General features: G+C 51.1%; 2 protein-coding genes across 4 annotated transcripts in view; one reads left to right on the top strand and one right to left on the bottom strand.

Moving 5' to 3' along the window:
• Positions 1 to 3,145, top strand: part of CDC42BPA (CDC42 binding protein kinase alpha) — a 227,016-nt gene extending 223,871 nt beyond the window's left edge. The window contains exons 34-35 of the mRNA XM_023518564.1: positions 1,888 to 2,045; positions 2,371 to 3,145. Of these exons, the coding sequence (XP_023374332.1) occupies positions 1,888 to 2,045; positions 2,371 to 2,502 (290 nt within the window). The 3' untranslated portion in view covers positions 2,503 to 3,145. The remainder of the gene's footprint in view (positions 1 to 1,887; positions 2,046 to 2,370) is intronic.
• A 5,463-nt stretch (positions 3,146 to 8,608) lies between these two features.
• The window catches only part of COQ8A (coenzyme Q8A), a 43,241-nt gene continuing 30,067 nt past the window's right edge, over positions 8,609 to 21,782 (bottom strand). For all 3 annotated transcript variants that reach the window (XM_012810756.2, XM_023518540.1, XM_023518541.1), the window contains 11 exons: positions 18,142 to 18,216; positions 14,093 to 14,215; positions 13,010 to 13,095; positions 12,748 to 12,888; positions 12,318 to 12,399; positions 12,117 to 12,210; positions 11,812 to 11,953; positions 11,442 to 11,549; positions 11,156 to 11,221; positions 10,860 to 10,946; positions 8,609 to 9,763 (listed from right to left, as the gene is read on the bottom strand). In XM_012810756.2, the coding sequence (XP_012666210.1) occupies positions 9,476 to 9,763; positions 10,860 to 10,946; positions 11,156 to 11,221; positions 11,442 to 11,549; positions 11,812 to 11,953; positions 12,117 to 12,210; positions 12,318 to 12,399; positions 12,748 to 12,888; positions 13,010 to 13,095; positions 14,093 to 14,215; positions 18,142 to 18,216 (1,292 nt within the window). In that variant the 3' untranslated portion in view covers positions 8,609 to 9,475. The remainder of the gene's footprint in view (positions 9,764 to 10,859; positions 10,947 to 11,155; positions 11,222 to 11,441; positions 11,550 to 11,811; positions 11,954 to 12,116; positions 12,211 to 12,317; positions 12,400 to 12,747; positions 12,889 to 13,009; positions 13,096 to 14,092; positions 14,216 to 18,141; positions 18,217 to 21,782) is intronic.

Below are 21,782 nucleotides of genomic sequence, written 5' to 3'. Positions count from 1 at the left end.
AGCGTGAGTGTGCCAGCATCAGTGCAGTCCCAAATGTGTCCCTTGCAACTTCACTTCCTTCGCTTCCATACAAGTAAACTCGAAGAGAAACTAGTTGCATTAAATTCAATGTCACGTTTAAAAAGCAGTTTAACTGAGTACAGTGGCTGATGCCTGTAATCCCAACATTTGGGGAAGTGAAAGTGGGTGGATCTCTACAAAATATTAAAAAAGTGGCCAAGCTTGGTGGCACATCCTATAGTCCCAGCCATGAGGGAGGCTAAAGTGAGAATTGCCTGTGTCCAGGGGTTCAAGGTTACAGTGAGCTATGATTGAGCTGCTGCACTCCAGCCCAGGCAACAGAATAAAATCCTGTCTATAAAAGTATTTTTTTTAAAAAAGCCATTCAGTCAGAAAACTTATTGTTACCTTGTATTCTTGAATGTTAGATATTTGAATTGAGGTTTCCTGTGCAGACTAGATGTCCTCCATTTGTTGTTCATTCAGCAAACAGCCCAGGTATTGATTTTAGAGTCTACCATATAAAGATGAATGATGCTGGGTTAGTTAACTCTTGCTGCATAAGAAATTATCCCACAACTTAGAAGCTTAAAATAGGAAACATTTATTATCTCACTCACTTTCTTAGGATCAGGAATCTGAGAGTATCTTAGGCTAAATATTTCTAGCTCAGGATTTCTCATGAGGTTACAGTCAAGGTCTCTGCTGGGGCTACAGTTACCTCAGGGTCATTTGTGACTAGAGGCTAGATACAGTGGCTCATGCCTGTAATCCTAGCACTTTGGGAGGCCGAGGCAGGAGGCTCATTTGAAGCCAGGAGTTAGAGACCAACCTGAGCAAAAACGAGATCCTATCTCTACAAAAAATGGAAAAATTAGGTGTGTGTGGTGGCCTGTGCCTATAGACCCAGCTACTCAGGAGGCTGAGGCAGGAAGATTTTTTTTTTTAGAGACAGAGTCTCACTTTATCACCCTTGGTAGAATGCTGTGGCATCACAGCTCATAGCAACCTCTAACTCCTAGGCTTAATAGGAAGTTCTCTTAAGCCCAGGAGTTTTGAGGTTGCTGTGAGGTATGATGATGCCACTGCACTCTAGACTGAGAGACAGAATAAGACCCTGTCTCAGGAAAAAAAAAAAAAAAAAGGCTCAACACTTACAATCAGTGGCTGGCGGTTCAAACCCAGCCCAGGCCTGCTAAACAACAACAACCACAAAAAAAAAAAAGTTATTGTGGAAGGTGCTTGTAGTCCCAGCTACTTGGGAGGCTGAGGCAAGAGAATCACTTAAACCCAAGAGCTGGACGTTGCCGTGAGCTGTGATCCCAAGGCACTCTACCAAAGAGTGAAATAGTGAGACTCTGTCTCAAAAAAAAAAAAAAAAAAAAAACAAAAAAAACCTGTACGAGAGAATCTGCTTCCAAGCTTACTTCAGGTTATGGTAGGCCTGAGTTCCTCTCTGAATGTTGGTTGGAGGCCTCTATTCCTCGCAGATGTGGCCTTAATACACTGCCAGAGTGTCCTTGTGGCATGGTGGTGGGCTTCCCCCAGAGCAGGTGACCTGAGACACAGAGACAGAAGCATCTGTGTTCTTATAACCTAATCTCACATGTGCTGTGCCATCATTTCTGCAGTATGCTGTTGAACACTTAGACCAACCCTAGTACCGCATCAGAGCTTATTCATTTTGATGTGTATACACAGGAACCATCAGAATAAAAACTCAGAGATACAGAGAAAATTGTCCGTCTTTATGCTTAGGTTCAACAAAGCATGAACAGCCATGTAGAAATAGGATTGGACAGAAAGGGCATGATCTAATACTAACAGACTGGTGGGGAAAACCCCTTTTCCACGTATATACAATTTTGCCTGCATGATGTGCTGTAGGGTCATCCACACAGAATGGCAGTGCATTAAAGAGGGAATTCTCTGGAGGAAGCTACAGTGCAAAGCGGCAGCCCATGCCCTCCCCATCAGAGGGCTCTTTGTCTTCTGGAGGCATGGACCAAGGAAGTGATGCCCCCGCCAGGGACTATGATGGAGAGGTGAGTAGCACTATGCCTAGAGTCAGGGGTTTGGGGACAGCTTCTGTCACAAAGACAGGAGCATTCACCCAAGTAATCCCACCACCTAGAGGTTGGCCTCAGGTGCAGCAGGGGTCAGCAGCCACTTTCCACCAGGGGGCAGCACAGCCAGTCACTTCGACTTCTGACAGGTTTTGTATGAAAATATCTGTATTTCTAAAGGACGTGTGTTACGTCTGTCATCTTGAAGCCCTGTGTGGTTATTTGGTCAGGGCTGGTAACCTGAGCCCTCCTGTCTTCCTTTCTCCCTCTGCTTCTCCTTAACATTTTACTTTGGGCCTTACAGGACTCTGATTCTCCGAGGCATTCCACAGCTTCCAACAGTTCCAACCTGAGCAGCCCCCCAAGCCCAGTTTCACCCCGAAAGACCAAGAGCCTCTCTCTGGAGAGCACCGACCGTGGGAGCTGGGACCCATGAGCTGCTCTAAGCACTGAGACCTGGGCACTGGGCAGCTCTCGCCCTCAGCTCCCCTCCACCCACCTTCTCCCACTTTCATCCCTTAGCTCCACCTCAGCCTGAAAAGACCAGGGGCTGGCAGCAGCAGCAGGGCAGGGATTCGGGAGTTCTGACGACATGACTCAGATCCACGCCCCCTTGGCCTCAGCAGCAGCAAAGGCAGACTTTCATTAAGCAGCTTAGATTAATATTGATTTCATTCCATACTCTTAGAGTTGCTTTTAATACTATTTTACTCCTTCCCCAAAAGGTAGCTTAAATAGACAGATTACACAAATGTAAGTGATAAGAATAAGACTAGACAGATTTTGTTTTCACAGTAGAGTCTCATTATAGTCCTAAACTAGCTTATGGGATTCTCCATGTCATGAGGGGAGAATCCGACCCTGGAGTGACACACTAAGCTCATTGAGCAACCACAGAGTCAACCTGACGTTGCCAGGAAATCCTTATGAATTAAAACAATGCATATTTTACTACAATACAGAGTTTAAGTGAATACATAAATGTAGAAGTTAAATACCGAATGTATATAGTCAAAAGAAGCATCTTGTATTCAGTGAAAGACAGATGCATATATAAGAGAGAGATCATTTAATTTAAAGAAATGTGTTGTTTCTTGTCTGTTTCCCAGCTAATTAAGTAACATAAAGGATACATAGGCCTCAAGATGACATTTGTAGAAAGAGAGGGAGAGAAATTGGAGTTCCCTTTAGGGCCCTGTCCTCAGACTGGTCACAGGCCGCCGCCCCCTGAGGACCTTTAGTTTGCAGTGTGATCTGGGTTTCAGAGTTTTAACATTTAAAGCCACTTCAGCAGCAGCATCAAAAGGCAAACTCACCTCTACCCAAGATGTTCCTTTTTCTAGTGGTTAGAATTTGAATCGCACTTCTCATTTTTTTGTTAAGTTTTAATGTCTTCTGCTGATGAATGTAGAAATACTGTTCTGTCCCCTCTGATCCCTTCTGGCTGAAAGGGCACAAGAGTGTTGTGGCTTCTGAAGGTCCATAAAAAGGTTCATTGGAATGTTCTTTTCCTGGATAATCCTGTTTCTCCCTAAGTTGTAGCGAGATACCCATCCCAGGGCAGGAGACAGCTTCCCCAGAAGGAATCTGTTTTGTTGACCATGGGTGTGAGCTTCCTCAGATAGCCTAGGGGAAAGGTTTTTATTACCAAATAATGTAAAACCCCCAAAGCAAGGACTTGAACAGCCTTAACCAAATATTCTTTCCCATACCCAGTGGAAAATGGCTGTGATTAACCCCAGAGCACAGGCAGGAAGTCAGCCCAGAACGGCCATCTGACTGGTTCCTCTCCACTGCTGCTATGCTGTGGCATCACCTTTCCAATTGCATTACCTCTGTTTTAATTGCCATATGGAAATGAGATGCAGAACCAGAAGAGTTTATTTCTGCAGAATCATTCTATCAGTTAAAGCACATGAGGAAATAAAAATAACAGTAGAACCTCCACAGTTGACCACCTCCCTACATGAACCACCTCCTTAAGTTGACCTAATTTTCATAGACTGGATGTGCTTCACGTATACATATCAGTACGGCTAACCCCCCTCCCTTCCCCGACACCTTACCCTCCCCTCTCTCCCTTTCTTCCCAGGCAGAGAGGAGACAGAGCCAAAGCTGACAGGACTGTGCACTAAGCCATTAGTTTGCAAATTGTGAATTTTTGTTGCCTATAGGTGCATATTTTCCAAAGGATGCTTTTAGGATCAAAATACAACCCTACCTAAAATCTAGGCTCCACTACAATGAGTCATACTTTTCAGTCCTCTAGCAGGCAGATGAGAGAGAGCTCCTGAGGCTTCTCTTGGCTGCCAGAATAACTGGGCAGTTTGTTCACCTTAACCTGATGAGTTTGCTCCAGGGCACTTTGATTTTTCCACTGCAATCATGAGTAGTCTCATTGGTCATAAAAGAGCAGTCCCAAATATGTTTAGATTCTAAAAGCAGGACTTTGGAGAGAAACACTCCTGGGGTAATGATTTGGGGGAGGATTTTCCTCCTAGACTTATCCTGTGCTTAAATATGAAGGCTGTCACCTTCAGAAGCTTCTGAGAGGAATGATTTGAAAAGGTAGGGAATGGGTTCCAGGGAAACAGAAAACTAGATCACAGAAACGGTGTCCTGTCACTGTCTGAAGTCATCTTTTGTTTCCATGCAGGATGTTTTAAAAATGCATATGGCAACAGGAACTAATTTCTCAGTAGAAAAACATTGAGTGGCATTTCTGGGATAGTCTGTATGCATTGGTATTTGGTGCTATCTCTGTGCAGCCAATTTACTCTTGAATTCTGACTAATCTTGTCAATGTGCTTTGGGTGTATAAAACATATATATTTCTTTTTGCCAAAAACAAAAGCCTTCTTCCTTGTCAAGATTTCACTTCTTTAGTTATTAAATATACGTGTATTTATACACACAGACCCGCACACTTGGTGATTGATGTCCTTTCCCAGGGAAGCACAGATTTAAGTCTATGAGATGCAACTAAAAACGGCCCATCTATTTGGTTTTCCAACCAGTTCTTAGACTTGAGCTTCAGGAGAGAATCTGAAATTCCTTTCATGTTTACAACAACAATCTGTCATTTCCAGCTGGCTCTCAGCACCCCCTTCCATATGGTTAGAATCATGTCATTTGGTTACTTAGTGGCCCCATCTATTTCTGGGAAAGACCAGTTGCTTTTATGTGGAATCTCAGGTATCATTAAGGAAAGGCTAGAGCAGGGGTGAGAGGACATCCTAACCCTCAAGATGCAGCAGGACTCTGACACACACTGTTGTCTCCAGCTGAGTGGGCCTTACCAAGCACAGGGCTCACCACCCTCTCTGGACAGAGGGGCTCTCAGCAGCCTGACGTTCCTGTTGCAGCTCATTCCTGGCCTTAGCCCACATCCGCTGAACACAACAGGGAATGAACTGGTACTTCACTCCCCCACCTGTCTCTGGCCCGACCCTGATTTAGATAAGCAGCATGACATTTGATCAAGCCCATTTAAAAACCTGTTTCCTTGTTATGATCTTAATTATTACTCAAGTCCAGAGTTCTCTGTGGGCTCCTGCTCAGTAAGGATAGCCTCGCTTCTGCAGGGGCACAGGTGGTAGCCGGCTCGCCGCTTCCTCCCAGGGACAACCATTACACACACACAAGGCGCCATTGCAGTTGTGGGAGAAACTGACTCAAATCAACCTGAAATCTCATGAAAACAAAATGACCTGCCTTTTTATTTGATAGTGTAATATCATTTATTTTATAAATTTTTAAGAGTTTTTCTCATTGTAATATTATTGTACAGTTTTGCATGGCCTAGGTGTAATCATTTTTTTGTTTGTTTGTTTAGAATATAATGCTGACAAATACGTGTGTTATAGAGGGGAAAAGATACTGCTTTGGCCCCTTATCACTCCTTATTTTATTTTGTTTGGTTTTATGCCCTCTATGTCTTAGGGAACTTTATAAGAGATTCTCTGCTACTAAACAATGATGTGGATCCTTTTGCACAGAAATATTTAAGGTGGGATAGTAAAAAATGTAACAGGACTCTTCACCAATGTTTTATGTTGGTATCACTTAATATTAACCAGACTTTGATGTATTGCAATAAAACAGGGAACTGTTAGAACTGGGTATTTGGTCTTTTTTCTCCCTCCATTTACGAAGTTTAAGGATGGGGAAAAGGTGACTAACTTTCCGTGTCTTATTTGATCTTGCTTTCTCCTGGTTTCCCTCCTCATCCAAGCTTCTTCCTTACACTGCCAAAGAGGACAGGGGGTTAGTTTCGCCACCTGTGATTTAATCTGGGATTTTCATCATGTCTTCCTTAGCTCAGGTAAGAATAGTGTTAAATTTTCTTAATGTGTCCAACTCCTCTCTTGTGGTCAAAACTTCTTTATTACTGTTACTGAGTCTGCAAGACCAAGCCTGTGTGAAATTTCATGGGTGGCCCTAACAGTGTAAATGTGAGAGCAATTTAATTTTGTGTCCGCTTATTGAAGAAAATTAGTAGCCAGTCAAACAAGAGTTACAGGCTCGGCGCCTGTGGCTCAAACAGCTAAGGCGCCAGCCACATACACCTTGGCTGCAACCAAAAAATAGCCAGGTGTTGTGGCGGGCGCCTGTAATCCCAGCTGCTTGGGAGGTGAAGGCAGGAGACTCACTTGAGCCCAGGAGTTGGAGGTTGCTGTGAGCTGTGACACTAGAGCATTCTACCCAGGGCGACAACTTGAGGCTCTGTCTCAAAAAAAAAAAAAAAAAACCAAGAGTTACTGTTACTGCTTTGAGTTAGAATGGTACATGGCAGGTAGGGCAGCAGTTAAATGATACTCCTGAGACCCCTCGCTGTTTTCTTTTCCCATGTAATTGTCGTTTTTGACTGACTTATGCATTTTTACAGTATATGTTGGCTCTAGGAGCAGCGGCTGGGCAGTGGTTTAGACTAAATAGGTCTTGGCAAACTTTTTCTGTAATGGGCAAGTTAATATTTTTGGCTTTGTCAGCTTTGTAATCTGTTGCAGCCACTATGCCATGACAGTGTGGGAGCAGTCTTAGTCTGATATGCAAATGGATGAGTGGCTGTGGTCTTAATACAGCTGTGCTTAGAGCAGCGCAGCAGCCAGATTTGGCCCGCAGACCACAGTCCACCTGCCCTGGGTTTAGACTAGACCTAGAGATGGGAAGACAAACTATCTTATTCTAGATCCTAGTTAGTCCCACCACGTAACCTCTAAGCATCAGTTTTCTCCTCTAGAAAAATGCTTCCTTTGAGAGTCAGAGGAGGTAATGCTGACCGGTACTCAGAATACCATATGTAGCTTGTGGCACAGTTTAGTCATTGTTACGAACATCGAAGCCGAGGGTAACACGAATTCTTTCCTCTGTGCTGCTGTGCCTTCAGCCCTAAAGCACATGTTACAGATACAAAGTCATGGTCCCCAAGCCATGATTTGCCATGTCCCTGTGCCACGTCTTTCAGTGCTAGTAGGTGGACATGGGGAGTCATTTTTTCAGGTGATAACTGCCAAGGTACAAAAGAAAACGTGTGTGGCCATTTTCAGAGCTGACAACTTGGAGATTGGAGTATCCCCAGTGATCCCCACTGCCATCTCAGCTGGCTCTCAGACTTAGGGCACAAAACCACATTCCAGTTTCCTTTAGAAGTCCTCTTCTGGCAGTTATGGTCAGTGGTGCTTGGGAAAGTAAATACTTTCTCTGCTCTTTATTTTCTCCCCTCTCTTCATCTTCATGCTACTGTTCTGTTTATTTGGGTTGAGAGGAAAAGTTTTGTGAGAGCCGTGGCTGGGGCTGGCCTGGGCTCAGCCCCCCCTCTTCACCCTGCAGGGTGGTCGCTCCAGAGTGTTTGCTAAAGAGCAGCTCAGCCCCTAAGAGGGCGCCACTGCTAGCCAGGTGGCCTTAGGGAGACCACCCAAGCCCCTCCTTCCTTTCTCAAAGCTAGCCTGTCCATCACTCAGCATTCCCAAATTTCAGAAACTAAAATGTAAAAACCCTGAAAACCTATACAAGGACCCATTTTGGACCACTGAGGTCTCTGCAGGTGCATTTTCAGGGTGCCCACAGGTCTGCTGGAAGCACCCCACCTGAGTGTCCAGAGTGTCCAGGGCCCTTATCTAGGAGTTAAGTCAGCCCCAGGAAAAGCCACTTCTTAGAAGTGGTCCTCACCTGCAGCTGCCCCCTAGAAATGGCCGTGATGTAGGCCTACGGTGGCCTGATGGCAGGTGTCACTTTCCTTCTGTAGTTGCCAACATCACCAATGTGGGGTCTGCAGGGAGGCTGAGGCAGTGACACTGCAGAAGTTTTTCCTTCCATCCTCCATCTAACCTGCCCCCCTTTTTTTTCCAATGAAGGTGGCTGAGCCTTCCACATTCAGGGACTGAGGACCTCATAATGGGGACAGGTGCAAGCCTTGTGAGCAGGCTGTGATGTCAACCTTGGTCAGAGAACCTTTGGGAAAAAACCAGCACAATGCTAGAAGGTATGGGCCAACATTCTCTAAAATTCATAAAGCATAGAAAATGGCGCAATCACCAAAGCACTTTTCACAAGCACTTTTATTGAATTGAAACAAATTAGTTACAAGACTTGTACAAAAATTCAGCGCCTGTGATGACACTTTGGTGTAACCAGTGAGTGACACCTGTCTGTCTCCTCTGGTAGTGGCCCTAGCAGGGAGGGGCTTTCCAGCAGCAGACAAGGTGTTTGTGGCCAGTTCCCTGGCCTGCTGCTCCCAACTCCTCACCTGTGAGGCAGTGATTCTCTGGAAACATTCAGTTGTCAGAAGCATGTAAGGCCCAGCAGGGCAGGCCCCAGCTTCATGAGGTGAAGAAGTCTACATTGGCACTATTCAGATCAGCATTTCTCTTGGCTCCAGACCACAGGCTGGAGAGGAAAACAGCAGGTAACAGATCTCATTCTAGAAACACATAGGCACACATACTTTATACTACACAGTTGACAAAAAAATCTTTGTTGGTTTTTGGTTTTGTTTTGGTGATAAGGATATCAAGGAGTAAGCAATCTCATTTCTGTTTAACATTCACATTAGGAAAAAGAAGAAAATAAAATTGCCTTTTAATCTATAGAGTTATTTCAAAGGACTAACAACAGGCAGATTCTGACAGCAGTAGGGTTTCATTTTCATTCTTGCACTTCTCACCCTACAACCATTTATTTAGCAACGACAACTCTATAAAGTGCAGGCTGTGGGGCTCTAAGCAGCCTCCCCTCAAGCCCTGGTCAGAACCAGCCACCTTTGCTTACTGGGCAAAGGCGTTTAAAATGAACCATTGACACATCTCCCTGCTGGTTTTCAGCCTGCATGAGGACAGAGTTCCCCCTGAGCCAGCCTGGGCATGACCTGCAGCTGGATGCCCCGTCTGCCCATGCACGTGGGTCGGCAGCTACTGCTGCTCAGCCTGCCTCTTGCGGTAGTTGCTGTAAGCCTCCTCAAACATGGCTTTACAGGGGAAGCAGGCCTTCAGCTTGGAGCAGATGAGGAAGGAGCCTCCCATCTTCCTGTGCAGGGAGTAGGTCTCCTCGGGTGGGGGGATGAGACGGTGCTTCAGCATGACTGGGATCAGGTTGTGGATCTTCTCTGTGGTGCTCTGGGTACCAAAATCAAAGGGCTCTTCTGAGGCAAAGGCCTCTCCTAGGATGAGGATGGCATCCAAGTGGGCATCTTCCATAACCTGGAGGCAGGAGAGGAAGGGTAAATGGCAGCAAGATTCAAGAGCCTCCACACAGCCTTGGCTTTCTCCCACAGTGCCCCAAGCCCTATGCTCACTAAAAGCTCACTCCTAAGTTGAGGGGTGTGTCAGGCAGGTGTGGGTTTTGTTTGTAACTAAATTAAGTAGTGATAACAGGGACAGGAACTCTAACCCCTAGGGGTCAGGAAAACATTAATGTGTGAGCTAGGTTGATATGATACCAACAGGGTCTGGGGCAGAAGGCAGAATATGAGAAGGCACCCAGTTGCAAAGTGTTTTCAAAATATTGTTCTGGCCAAAAAGAACAGAGTTCACAGACCCTGGGTGGTGGCGCCTGCCAGAATGTCCCGAGGCCATCTCAGTGCTCATGTGCTGGGCACAGGGTTCAGTACTGGGTGTCTGTCCTTAGGGCACTGGCAGCTAACGGAGGAACCTGAGAAGTGTCTGAGCCAGCAGAGCGTGGGGGTGGGCAGCCCACCATGGGCTGTCCCAGACAGAAGTGGCCGTAAGGAAGAGGTAGCAGGGAGCTGCTGCTGAGGGTAACCCACTCAACAGCAGAGATGGGGCGAACTTGCCTAAAATGGCACCTTACAAGGTGGTGAACCCAAGACCTGAGCTAGATCTCAATCCCTTCCCCACTGCCAAGGAGAAGAACGTGCTGTTCTGAGTGGCTTCTAGGTGACAGGAACACAGAACATCACAAGCCCCTTTATTTAAAGCACTGAGGCTTCTCCCTACTCCGGCCTCATATGGTGGTCTGGGGAAAAGGGGCTTCCTCTCCTCCCAGCTGCTCTCTTTAGGTGAGAGACAGGGACAGGAGCATCACAAGTCCCCCAAGCACCCACCTTACCTGCCCATTTGGAAGAAGTTACAGAGAACACAGGCATCGTAGAATGTGCCCAAGGAGGCCCCCCAGCTCTGGGGAGACCCCCGGAGGCAGCTGTCCCCTGAGCATTCATAAACTGAGGTTTTAAAGAAAAATGTAGTCCATGCCTGCCCTCCCACCAACACTGGCCTGTCCCGAGCCCTGCCCCCTTGATCAGCAGGACCTGGGGCAGCTCTGGACAACACTGCTCACCTTGACCTCGTAGCCAGTAAGGAACTTCATCTCTATGGATTTCTGCCGCACGGCCTCCCTGTCCCTGTCAGCAGCAGCCTTGATGATCTGAGCAGAAGCACAGGAGACCTCCCGTGGGGCAGCACAGACACAAAGGTGACAAACACCAAACCCACCTACCCACCTTCACTCTTCCCTCTCTCCCCTCAAGATCTGTAGGGGAGCCTGAATGCTGCCACCACTTCTCTGAGCACCCAGCATCTTGTCCCAGCCTCAGAAAAACATGGCCAAGACCAGGGACCTCCTCCTGACCATACCTGAATGTAGAGGTCCGTGAAGGATCTGTCATATTCTCGTGTTGCACCAAAATCCAAAAGGGCCACCTGGGGATGGAGACCACAGGGAAGGGTAGTGGTCCAGGATGCAGGTGTGGGGCAAGGAGAGCAAATACTGAGGAGAGTAATTGCTTCAGCCCAAGGCCCTTGCTGCCATAGCCCCTTACTCTCTGGTGACTTCCAAGGGACAAGAGGCAGGTCAGGAGCCAACACACCCATCCCCACAGAGTTCTCAAGCTCGGCTAAGGGTGCCCTTCCCGGGGCTCACCTTGTGCTGCTGAGGGTCATAGAAGAAGTTGGACCAGTTCGGGTCTGTCTGCATGAAGTGGAACTCAAACAGCTCCCGCAGGCACAGAACCAGGATGTTGTAGCAGATCTAGGGACAGGCAGGGGTCCTGTCTCAGGAAGTTCCAGGTGGCCCAGTGCCTGGGAGTTGGGCTGAGGATATCTCTGATCCCTGTGTCCTCTACCCCACCTTCTGCCCAGGTTCCTGTTAGATTCCCAATGCCACATGGGTAGAGGAAGCTACCAGCCCCCCCCCCCAATCTCCCTAAGTCTCACTGGCACTCCTTCCCACCCACACCCCCTTGCCACAGGGAGCACCTCAGGGCATGCACAACAGGGACACCCAGGCCTACCTCGTTCCGAATTTCTTGGCTCAGCCCTTCCGCCTGGTCCAGTGGGAAGCCGGACACCAGCTCAGTGGTCAACACGTGGGGGCTACAGAGCTCATCTACAATCTCAGGCACATAGAAGAAGGGGTGGTCCTTCAGCAGCTCCCTGGGTAGGGGTAGGAAGTTACACCTCTGCCACAGACCCTGTCCACCCTCTCCACTGAAGATACTAATTTACTCTAGGCAAGATGTAATTATGGCACCAGGGTATGACCCCAGCCCTCTGCCTCCCTCATGGGAACAGGCATGGGGCCGGGTGGGGGCCACACCTGAATTTCTTGGCACAAGCAGCCTCCCGCTGGTAGTCACACTCAAGGACCAGCTCCCGCCTCAGCACATCGATCAGGTGGTCAGGGAACAGGCCTGGCCATGGGAGAAAGCACCATGGTGGGCAGGGGCTCCATGGGGATGCAGGCCCCAGTCCAAGCCCCTGCCACCCCTTGCCCTTGACCAGCCACCCAGCCTCAAACCTTCTGGAAGCATGTTGCTCATGTTCAGCACGGCCATGAGATTGTTGACATCACTGTTGATGCTCTGGGCCACACCAGGGTACTGCAGGGGGCCGGGGTGGGACAGTTATCCCAGGCTGACTGGGTCTCCCCACTTGCTGCCACGGCCCCAGCCCTTCTCAACCTTATCGACCATCTTCTCCTCCACCACATCTCAGCCCAGGAACCACCACCAGCTCAGGGCCACTTGTCTCCTATCCCTACCCACCCCAAACCAGGCTTGCTAGAAGGCCATTCCACAACCCCCAGTTGCTCATTCAGCAGATGAGCCAGTGCTGACCAGGTGCTCCTCCCTGAGAGAACAGGTGCCCTGAGGGAAAGGGGTGAGGCAGCCCTGGCTTTGCTCTTGCAGCCCTCTTGGGACAAGCCACACTTATACCAGGGCACTGACCTGGATCTTCATGGCCACCTCGCGGCCATCCTTCATGCGTGCTAGGTGCACTTGCCCAATGGAAGCTGCGGCAAAGGGCCGCTCCTCAAAGTACTCCAGCTTGTCCCGCCAGTTGGGCCCCAGGTCACTGTTCAGAGTTTTCTAGAGGGAAAGGCCAAGGCGGGGCCATCAGCACACTGAGAGGCACCCACAGCCCGCCCCGTCCCCCTGGGAAGGGGCTGACCAGCCCTGCTGCTGGGTCACACCACCCCACCTGCCTTACCGTCATCTGCTTCAGGGGCATGAAGTCAGCACTCTGCCTCACGCGATCAAAGATCTTGGCCAGGTGGGGGTTGATGAAAGCATCATCTGGAAAGAGAAGGGAATTGAAGGCCAAGGAGCTCCTGCTGAGGAAGAGCACACACAGCCAAGAGCATAGACCACTCCACCGTCTCTGGCACAGCTGGCCTCTGGGAGCTCCCGCTGCCTCGCCCCTTCCCCATGCAGGAAGCCAAGGTTTGATTCCTCCATGGTCCTTAGAGACTCTCACCTGGCACGTGGGCTCCAGAGGCTGTGAGCAAGGGCTCTCAGCAGGGACCCTGGGCCGCAGTGACCTAGGCTGGGCACACTCATGGGACATAGCAGCCAAGAGCTATATCCAGAACCACCCACCAGGGGTCCTGACACTGAGAAGCCTGTGCCTGGGCATCACGAGCAGGTGGTGCTCAGCCCGCTCACAGCCTGGGGCTCTCAGCCCAGCAACCTGAGAAAATGGGCTTTTATACGTGATATGTGCAGTTCTTTGTTTTCTAGACATGTGTCTTTTGTACCCATAAAGTGACCACCTCCAAAGAACTCTTCACGGTTAAGAGTCACAGGCATGGAGACTGTTCTAGCTTTTCTTGGGTGGTGGTCTCTTGTGGACAACTTCCCTCTGTAGTTAAATAATCTTCCAAAATATTTTGACACAGCGCTGTCATCAGGAGTATCACATGCCCCAGGCCAGTGCCCCACACTGCCTGCTTCAGTTTCCATTTATCTGCTCTCATAGGGAGTCCTCTGAGGACGCTTCTGCCACAGAGCTCTGAATTTAGAATTCCTCGAGTTATGGGATGTTATGGCCTGTGAGTTCCTTCACTGGCTCACTGTGACCACAGCAGGGACAACCTCAGAGTATGGCAAAATACCCAGAAAGGCAAGACAGACAACTGTAGGCTCCCAGGTATGATACTTTTTTAAACATCCCCACATAGTCCAGTCTCCAAAGGAGCCAGAAAATGCTTGTCCCACCCACCCACCCACCCCTCCCCTGTGAGCTCTCCCGACAGCCACTCGAATGGCCCAGGCTAGGCTGCCAGCCACTCACCCTGGATGCTCAGCATCTGGCCCAGCTTGAGCGCCGCCCCGCGCACCTTACAGAGCGTGCGGACAATACGCTCTGCGTTTGCCTCTGACAGGAAGGGGCTGGAATCCAACACCGACTTCTTCCCTGTGGGCAGGAAAGTGTCACCACAGCCCTAACTGGGGGCTCTCGGAATGTCATGGGAAAAGATCGGGTGCCTCTCCACGTTCATATCCTGGGACCAAATCTGAGATTTCCCAGGCAGCCCTTCCCCAAAGCTGCCAATCCCCATAGGATGGAATTATGTCCCCTGCCCAGGGATGGCCAGCTGGCAGAACGACCAGAGAAGTCAGCCTATGCCCAGGTCACGACTCCACATTCCATGTCCACCTCTCCCTGGTAGTGTGAGCGGCTGCCCAGACTACACCAGTGCTCCTAGTGTGTATGCAAAACAGACACACACACACACACACAGGGGCTCTCCCAGTCCCTATCAGTCCCTGGGGACCATGGAAGGGCATGGGTGGGAAGGGAGGGGCTGTGAAGACCCAAACAGCAGCACCCTGCTGAGGGCAGCCACCAAGTCCCTGCCCCACACCCCCCACCGCATGTACTAGATGAAGATCACATGTCCCCTGCAGTCAGCGTTTACTTGCTACAGGGAGCAGCCAGTTGCAGTGAGAGCCCTATTGTCAAAGGAGGGGTGCTTGTGGTCAGAGACAGCACACTGCCCGCTGCTGCCTGCCTCACCAGCTGACCAGAAGTGAACATGCAGTGGCCCCAAGGTTACAGGTGACCTTTGACCAATACACCGGGGGTGGGGCGGGGGGGGGGGACAGGGTAACAACTCAAAGCCTTGTAGGTCAAGTCCTGCCAGCCAGCAGTGTGCCAGGACAGTTGGCCAGCTGTCCCAAGCCTAGGCCTGTGTGGACCAGAGATCCCGGGTACTGGCTCCCTCCACCCTCCCTGAGCTCTTCAGCACCCTCTTCACTGGGCCTCCACTGTGCCCTGGGAGCTTCTCCTACCCTCTGTCCTGTGAGGTTACATAGATCAGAAGCCCCCAGTGGTACAGGCAGCTTCCTCCTCTCTGACCCAGCAGTGCCTGGCACTTGCATCACTGTCAGCCTGGCACAGAGGGTGACTTGGCCATTGGGATGGAACTGTGCTGAATGCCCAGCAAGGGAACATGAGAGGTGGCTATGCCACCACCCGCTGCCCTGGGATGCATCCAGCCTGGCCTGTGACACAGCAGGACAGGACAGGCTGCACTGCGGGGGTAAGTGGTGAGGACAACCTGCAGACCTGCCAACAGCTAGAGGCCACCATGTGGAAAGGGGTCAGGCTGGTTCCGAGGGTCCCAGACAGGACAGGGTATTAGAAGGTGAGAGACTGTAGCTCTATAGATGCAGGTTTAGCTACCCCAGGAGGCCCAGCTGTGACCATGGGCAGGGCCAGTCCAGGAAAACAGGGCCCAGAAGGACCCTTAACTCATCCCTTACATTAGGCGGCAGCACAGGCCAGCACTGAGGGAAGGACGGCCCCCAATGTCTCCTGTCACCCACTCCTAGCCCCTGGGGACTGCTTTGGGCTGGAGGCCTGGGGCTAGGGCCCTACAAAGAGGTAGGAAGAGGGGGGACCTTGGAGAGAGGCCACTGCCCCAGAATGGAGGAAGGAGATCCTCTCACCTGCCTCAGGCAGGGCTGAGGCTGACCCCCTCCTCACATGGGGGACAGTGCCCCTCACAGGCAGGGCTGAGGCTGACACCCTCCTCACATGGGGGACAGTGCCCCTCACAGGCAGGGCTGAGGCTGACCCCCTCCTCACATGGGGGACAGTGCCCCTCACAGGCAGGGCTGAGGCTGACCCCCCTCCTCACATGGGGGACAGTGCCCCTCACAGGCAGGGCTGAGGCTGACCCCTCCTCACATGGGGGGACAGTGCCCATCACAGGCAAGGGTGAGGCTGACCCCCTCCTCACATGGGAGACAGTGCCCATTACAGGCAGGGCTGAGGCTGACCTCTTCCTCACATGGGGGACAGTGCCCATCACAGGCAAGGCTGAGGCTGACCCCCTCCTCACATGGAGGACAGTGCCCATCACCGGCAGGGCTGCGGCTGACCCTAGTATTCCTCACATGGGGGACAGGGCCCATCACAGGCAGGGCTGAGGCTGACCCCCTTCTCAGATGGGGGACAGTGCCCCTCACAGGCAGGGCTGAGGCTGACCCCTTCCTCAGATGGGGGACAGTGCCCATCACAGGGAGGGCTGAGGCTGACCTTTTCCTCACATGGGGTCAGTGCCCATCACAGGCAAGGCTGAGGCTGACCTTTTCCTCACATGGGGGACAGTGCCCATCACAGGCAAGGCTGAGGCTGACCCCCTCCTCACATGGGGGACAGGGCCCCTCACAGGCAGGGCTGAGGCTAACCCTAGTACTCCTCACATGGGGGACAGTACTCGTCACAGGGAGGGCTGAGGCTGACTCCAGAACTCCTCAGACAGGGGACAGTGCCCGTCATAGGCAGGGCTGAGGCTGACCCCAGCACTCCTCAGACATGCAGACAGTGTCCAGCCCAATCTGGGCTTTGTTAGGCAGCCCCTCCAATGCAGGCCAATGTCCCCCCAGACTACAGACATGTCACTTGCCTTGGGCACAGGTGGCTATGAGAATGACCTGGAGGGGAGACAGAATGGGCCTGGGGCACAGTGGCAACCCCCAACTGAGAGAGATTCTCCTGCAGCAAGGTTCAGTCAGCGTGGTCAGTGCCCCAGGCCATGGTACATGAAGGCCCGGTCAGCAAGCTGGAGCACACAGGTCCTACTTTCAGGGCTAATGGTGCCTAAGCCCCTGACCCCCATGTCTGGGATCATTATCCCTGACAAAGGACACCAACTGTAACCTTGGAGCCAGCCTGGCCTCTCCCCTGCTTGGGCAAGGCAGGATGGAGAGTAGCCAGCATCGGGGCAGCGGCTGGAGAAGGCCGGCTCCTCCTTCTAGAAAAACCCAGGCTTCCGTTCTCACAGGGTCTCAGCACCAACACTAAAAATACCCTTGCCAAACCCTCTGGCCCCTTCTCAGGACATACATGGTACCCTGTGTCCACAGTACTCGAGAGCCTATAGGGATGGGCTTGTGGGTGAAAGGGGGGCCCTCCAGGTGAATAGCAGGCTCCCTGATGCCCCCCAAGGGAGCCTGACCCCAAGCTGACAGCAATGGCTGGGGGGCTGTAGTACAGGACAACAGGTATCACTAGTGATCCCCACAAATGGGGCAGAAGTGTGAGATACCAGAATGAGCTGACACTCCCTGAATGGGCCTGGGTCAGAGCAACCCAGTCCAGAACTTCAAATACATTTTCAAAAACCCCCCCAGGCCCTGCTAAGGAAACACTCCTGGCCCAAAGTCTAGGGAAGTGGCCCAGCCTGGCCACTCACAGGTGGATGGCACCACCCACATCATGAGTACCCCAAAGTCTCAGTGTGGCCAGCCCATTGCTGGCCTCCTGAACTCTGTGGGTGACCATGCTGACAGCAGGCCTAGCCCTGGACTGCAGAGACAGAAGTTGTTGTGATCTTTGCCTCAGAGGCAGAGTCTCTGAGAGGTTACAGCCTCCCTAGGTCACTGAGTTGGCAAGAATGATCCAGTGGGTTCTGCTGCAGAAGCGCAGGCCACCCCCAAACCCAGCCACCCACCTTGCCTGGCGTGGCTGACCTGGGTTATCTGACCAAAGGCCCCAGAAGCTCCCTGGAGAGCAGGGCAGGAAGTAAATGCAGAAGCAAAAGGCAGGTGTGTGTGAGCAGGTGTGTGAGCAGGTGTGCGGGTGGGGCGGATGCAGGCAGGAGCCAAGAGGGGCCAGGTGACCGCTTAGGTCCGGGAGGGGGAGTGGCCTTCCAGTCACAAAGCCTTTCAAGCAGATAAGTCTGTCTGAATAGCCTCACCACCCCAGGGACACCACTGACACAGAAGCCATGTGAGTGGGGCCTGGGTGGTCATACTCCCAGAGCACAGCTGGGGCTGGGGCTGGAGGGCTGCCCCTTCAGGGCCTACACTACCCCTCAGGGGCCAGCTCACCCTTGGAATCCTCAGGACGGAGGCTCTTCTTGGCAACCTCAGCCAGTGCCCCAAAGCCCAGACCCACGGCCAGACCTGCAAAGAAAAAGATGAGGGCACTCAGCGCTCAGGGAGAGCAGAAGCTGCCCACCCACTCGGCCTGGAGCAGCACCACGAGATGCTGCCTGGACCAGGGACACTTGCTGACTCACCATTTTGAGAGGGGGCAAAAAAGGTGCGAGATACACACCTGTTTTAAGAGAATATTTGGTTCCAGTTAGATGTTTCCTGCGGTAAAGCTTCACATGTTCCCCCTGCCCCCTGCACACCCCCTGCCGCCACCTTTAATAATCTACAGGCTCCCAGGCACACAAATGTGTCCCCAAAGTGGCATAGCTGGGAAGCACATCAGGAAGGTCCCAGCACAAATGGAGAGACAGACCAGCAATGGTCACGGGCCAAGGACATGCTAACAACAGGGCATGCTCTTGGAATGCCCCCAGCCACTTCCAGTCTGCATCAAGAGCCTCCACTAATCCAGAAGCCGCTGATGTAGCTTGCTGTGACCGGAAAGGCATCACCACAGGAATATGAAGCGACAGGTGGTGGGCGTTGGAATACTTTGCAAAAGGTAAGGGTGTCCCCAGCCCAAGCCCATGGGGACTCACAGGACTCAAGCTAAGCCCTCACTTAGGAGTGGAAGGGCCCCCACCCACCTAGCACAGATTGACAGTGGTCTGAAGGCCAAAGGGTGCCAGGCCCTCCCTCCCCACCTTCTGAAATCTTCTAAAGCAAAGTTAACACCTCACTTGTCCAAAAATCAATCAGTGAATGATCCCAACTGTTCAGCAGGGCCCCCTTCCCCACAGGAGCTGCTAAGGTCACACCTAGCTCAGGACCGCTATCCTCTTACTTGACCCCATTTTAGTGGGCTTCCTGGGGCAGGTGGGCACATGGTCACAGAGTGAGGAACAAGTGGGTGAGTGTGGGGACCGCAGTCAGAGGGAGGAGCCCAGAGAAGTGCCCCCACCCCATGCCAGGTCACTGGGTTATGGGATAAGGAAACCAGCACAGATATCCATATTTCCAAATTTTCTATAATGATTATGCACTATTTTTATGAAAAATACCTATTAAATATTTTATTTAATGAAAAATAAATTTTAAAAAAAATCAAGATCAAAAGGTGATAATTTCATTTTTAAAAATTTTTTCCAGCTTGGTGCCTGTAGCTCAGTGACTAGGGTGCCAGCCACATACATCAGAGCTGGCGGGTTCAAATCCAGCCTGGGCCTGCCAAACAACAATGACAACTACAACCGAAAAATAGCCGGGTATTGTGGCGGGTGCCTGTAGTCCCAGCTCCTTGGGAGGCTGAGGCAAGAGAATTGCTTAAGCCCAAGAGCTGGAGGTTGCTGTGAGCTGTGACAGCACAGCACTCCACCCATGGCAGCATAATGAGACTCTGTCTCAAAAAAAAAAAAAGTTTTTCCAATACATTTTTACCTGGCCCTGGGCAATAGCACAGCCTCCACCTGGCCATCTATAAAAGCAGTTCCTGCTTCAAAGGCTGTGAGGACCGAGCAATCCAATAAAAGCAAAGTGCTCACATAGGCCAGACGATGCATGGTACAGATATAAAAACTATTAATTATCATGGCTTCTATTCAAAATGGTTAGACCAGTGCTGAGCAAAAGAAATATAATGCAAGGCACATATGTAATTTTAAATTTTCATAGCCATACCGAAAAAGATAAGAACATGTAAAATAAATTCTTAACCCAATATTTTCATTTCAGCAAGGAATCAAGTAATCAACATAAATACCATCAGATATTTTACATTTGCCTGTGTGCACACTAAGTCTCCAAAGTCCCTTGTGCACTTTATACTTAATGGCACATGTCATTTTGGACGAGCCGCATGTCAAATACTCCATGTGGCCAGCAGCTCCTGTACTGGACACAGGGGGCAGAATAAACTACGCTCTAGCAATCACAGGAAGCGGCTAGGGTTATCTGGAAATGGCCTTTCCGTGTGACCACACACCTATCAGGGACAGCATGGTATGTCAGGATGGAGGGGCCAGGTCTGGTGCCTAGCAGGTATGCCAGCTGTGTGTTCTCTCTGCACGCGCCCCCCCCCCAGCTCCAGAGGACACTGGGCACAGAGCTGGCAGCCAAAGTCCCTGATTAAACATTAACTCCCTGCTCCCTGCCCCAGCACACTATCAGACTTAGCAAAATAAATGATAACAGGCAACATTAACCTTCACACTTCAGCAACCTTCACCAATGTCTCCACGTCCAGATTTGCTCTGCCTGAAGCAAGTCCAAAGACAAGAGGCAGAAGGCCCAACGGGTTATCTACTGGCCATTACGAGACAACACCACGGCTATAAGGGTGGGCCATGCCGAACCCCTCTTTCTACAGGCAGAGGTGTGTCCCCTCCACTCCTCAGCTGGACTATCCTCAAATGCTCCAGCACATTGTTCTCTGGCCATTTCTAGGCTCCCAGGAAGAGAGAGCCGAAGTTCTCCAATGTAAAGGACCTGTTATTGAACAAATCACCAAAACAACATGCCACAGGGAAGGCCTCAGGCTCCTTCTGTGGCCCTGCACATCTCTCAAGACCAGCCTGGTCCCAGGCCAAGGCACTGCCAATTAACAGTCGGGCTCCAACAGGCAGCCCTGCTGTGAAAACAAGGCCATCCAGCCAGCAACCCTAACCTAGACCTTGCGAGCTCCTAGGCCACCACCCTGCCCCACCAGGCCCTGGCTCAACCTGATTCTCAAGACCCCCAGGCCAGGCTCTTTCCTCACCCCAACCCAGCTGGTACCTGGAAGCAACTCCAGGGAGATGGGTAGCCCAGCCTGGGACTCTCCAGGTCCTCATGAGAACCTGAGTTCACCCCCATGAGGGGCTCCACTCACACCCCCACAGCCCTCAGAACTGAGCAAGTCCTGGAGGAAAACCAGCCACAGCCAGAAGCCTGGCTTAGAAAGTTCCAGACATTTCTCTCACAAAACAGGTTTCCCAGTCAAGGACTGAGGGAAGCAGCACGGAGCAGGGTTCTCTTCAGCCAGGAGCACGCAGGGCCAGCATCCCAGGCTGTGCCTGCTTGCTGTGACATGTGGAGTCCAGCTTCCTCCCTGAAAGCCCTCTGGAGGTCATCGCAGCCAAAGGAAGCCCTCCTTTGAGCAGTCTCTCAGCTGCTCCCAGGCACCAGAGGTTAAAAGAAACAGGGCCCTTCCTAAGCAGGCTCGATGAGAAGCGCTTCAGAGCAGGAACAAGTCAGTCAATGTTACTTGGGGCTGTGGCTCTACCTGCCAGAAACGCAAACCTTCATCTAGTAAGGCTCAAGGAGTTTCTCTGCAGTAGAAGGAGCAAAGACACAACTAAAGATAAACACCGATGACAACGTCACTCACGAGGCACTTACCGTGTGCCCATGCACTGTTCTAAGCCTCACTTTTACTAATGCCCCTAATGATCCTTCTGATCTGTTAAGACAAGAAAGCCCACACAGAAAAGGCAGCGGGACAGGGCCCTTTCCTTTGCTTCAAGGTTCTACAACAATCTAGTCTCCTCTATCTCTACCTGGTGTCCAGATGCTCCCAGCCCCAAGGGAGAAGAGGGGCCTAGGGAGGGAGCTGCAGC

Source organism: Otolemur garnettii, unplaced genomic scaffold (genome assembly GCF_000181295.1).
Source record: "Otolemur garnettii isolate 467f Iridium unplaced genomic scaffold, OtoGar3 scaffold00141, whole genome shotgun sequence".
Classification (NCBI taxonomy): Eukaryota; Metazoa; Chordata; class Mammalia; order Primates; family Galagidae; genus Otolemur; species Otolemur garnettii.
The sequence above is the reverse complement of the archived record's forward strand: the minus strand, read 5'-3'. Positions and strand labels throughout refer to the sequence as shown.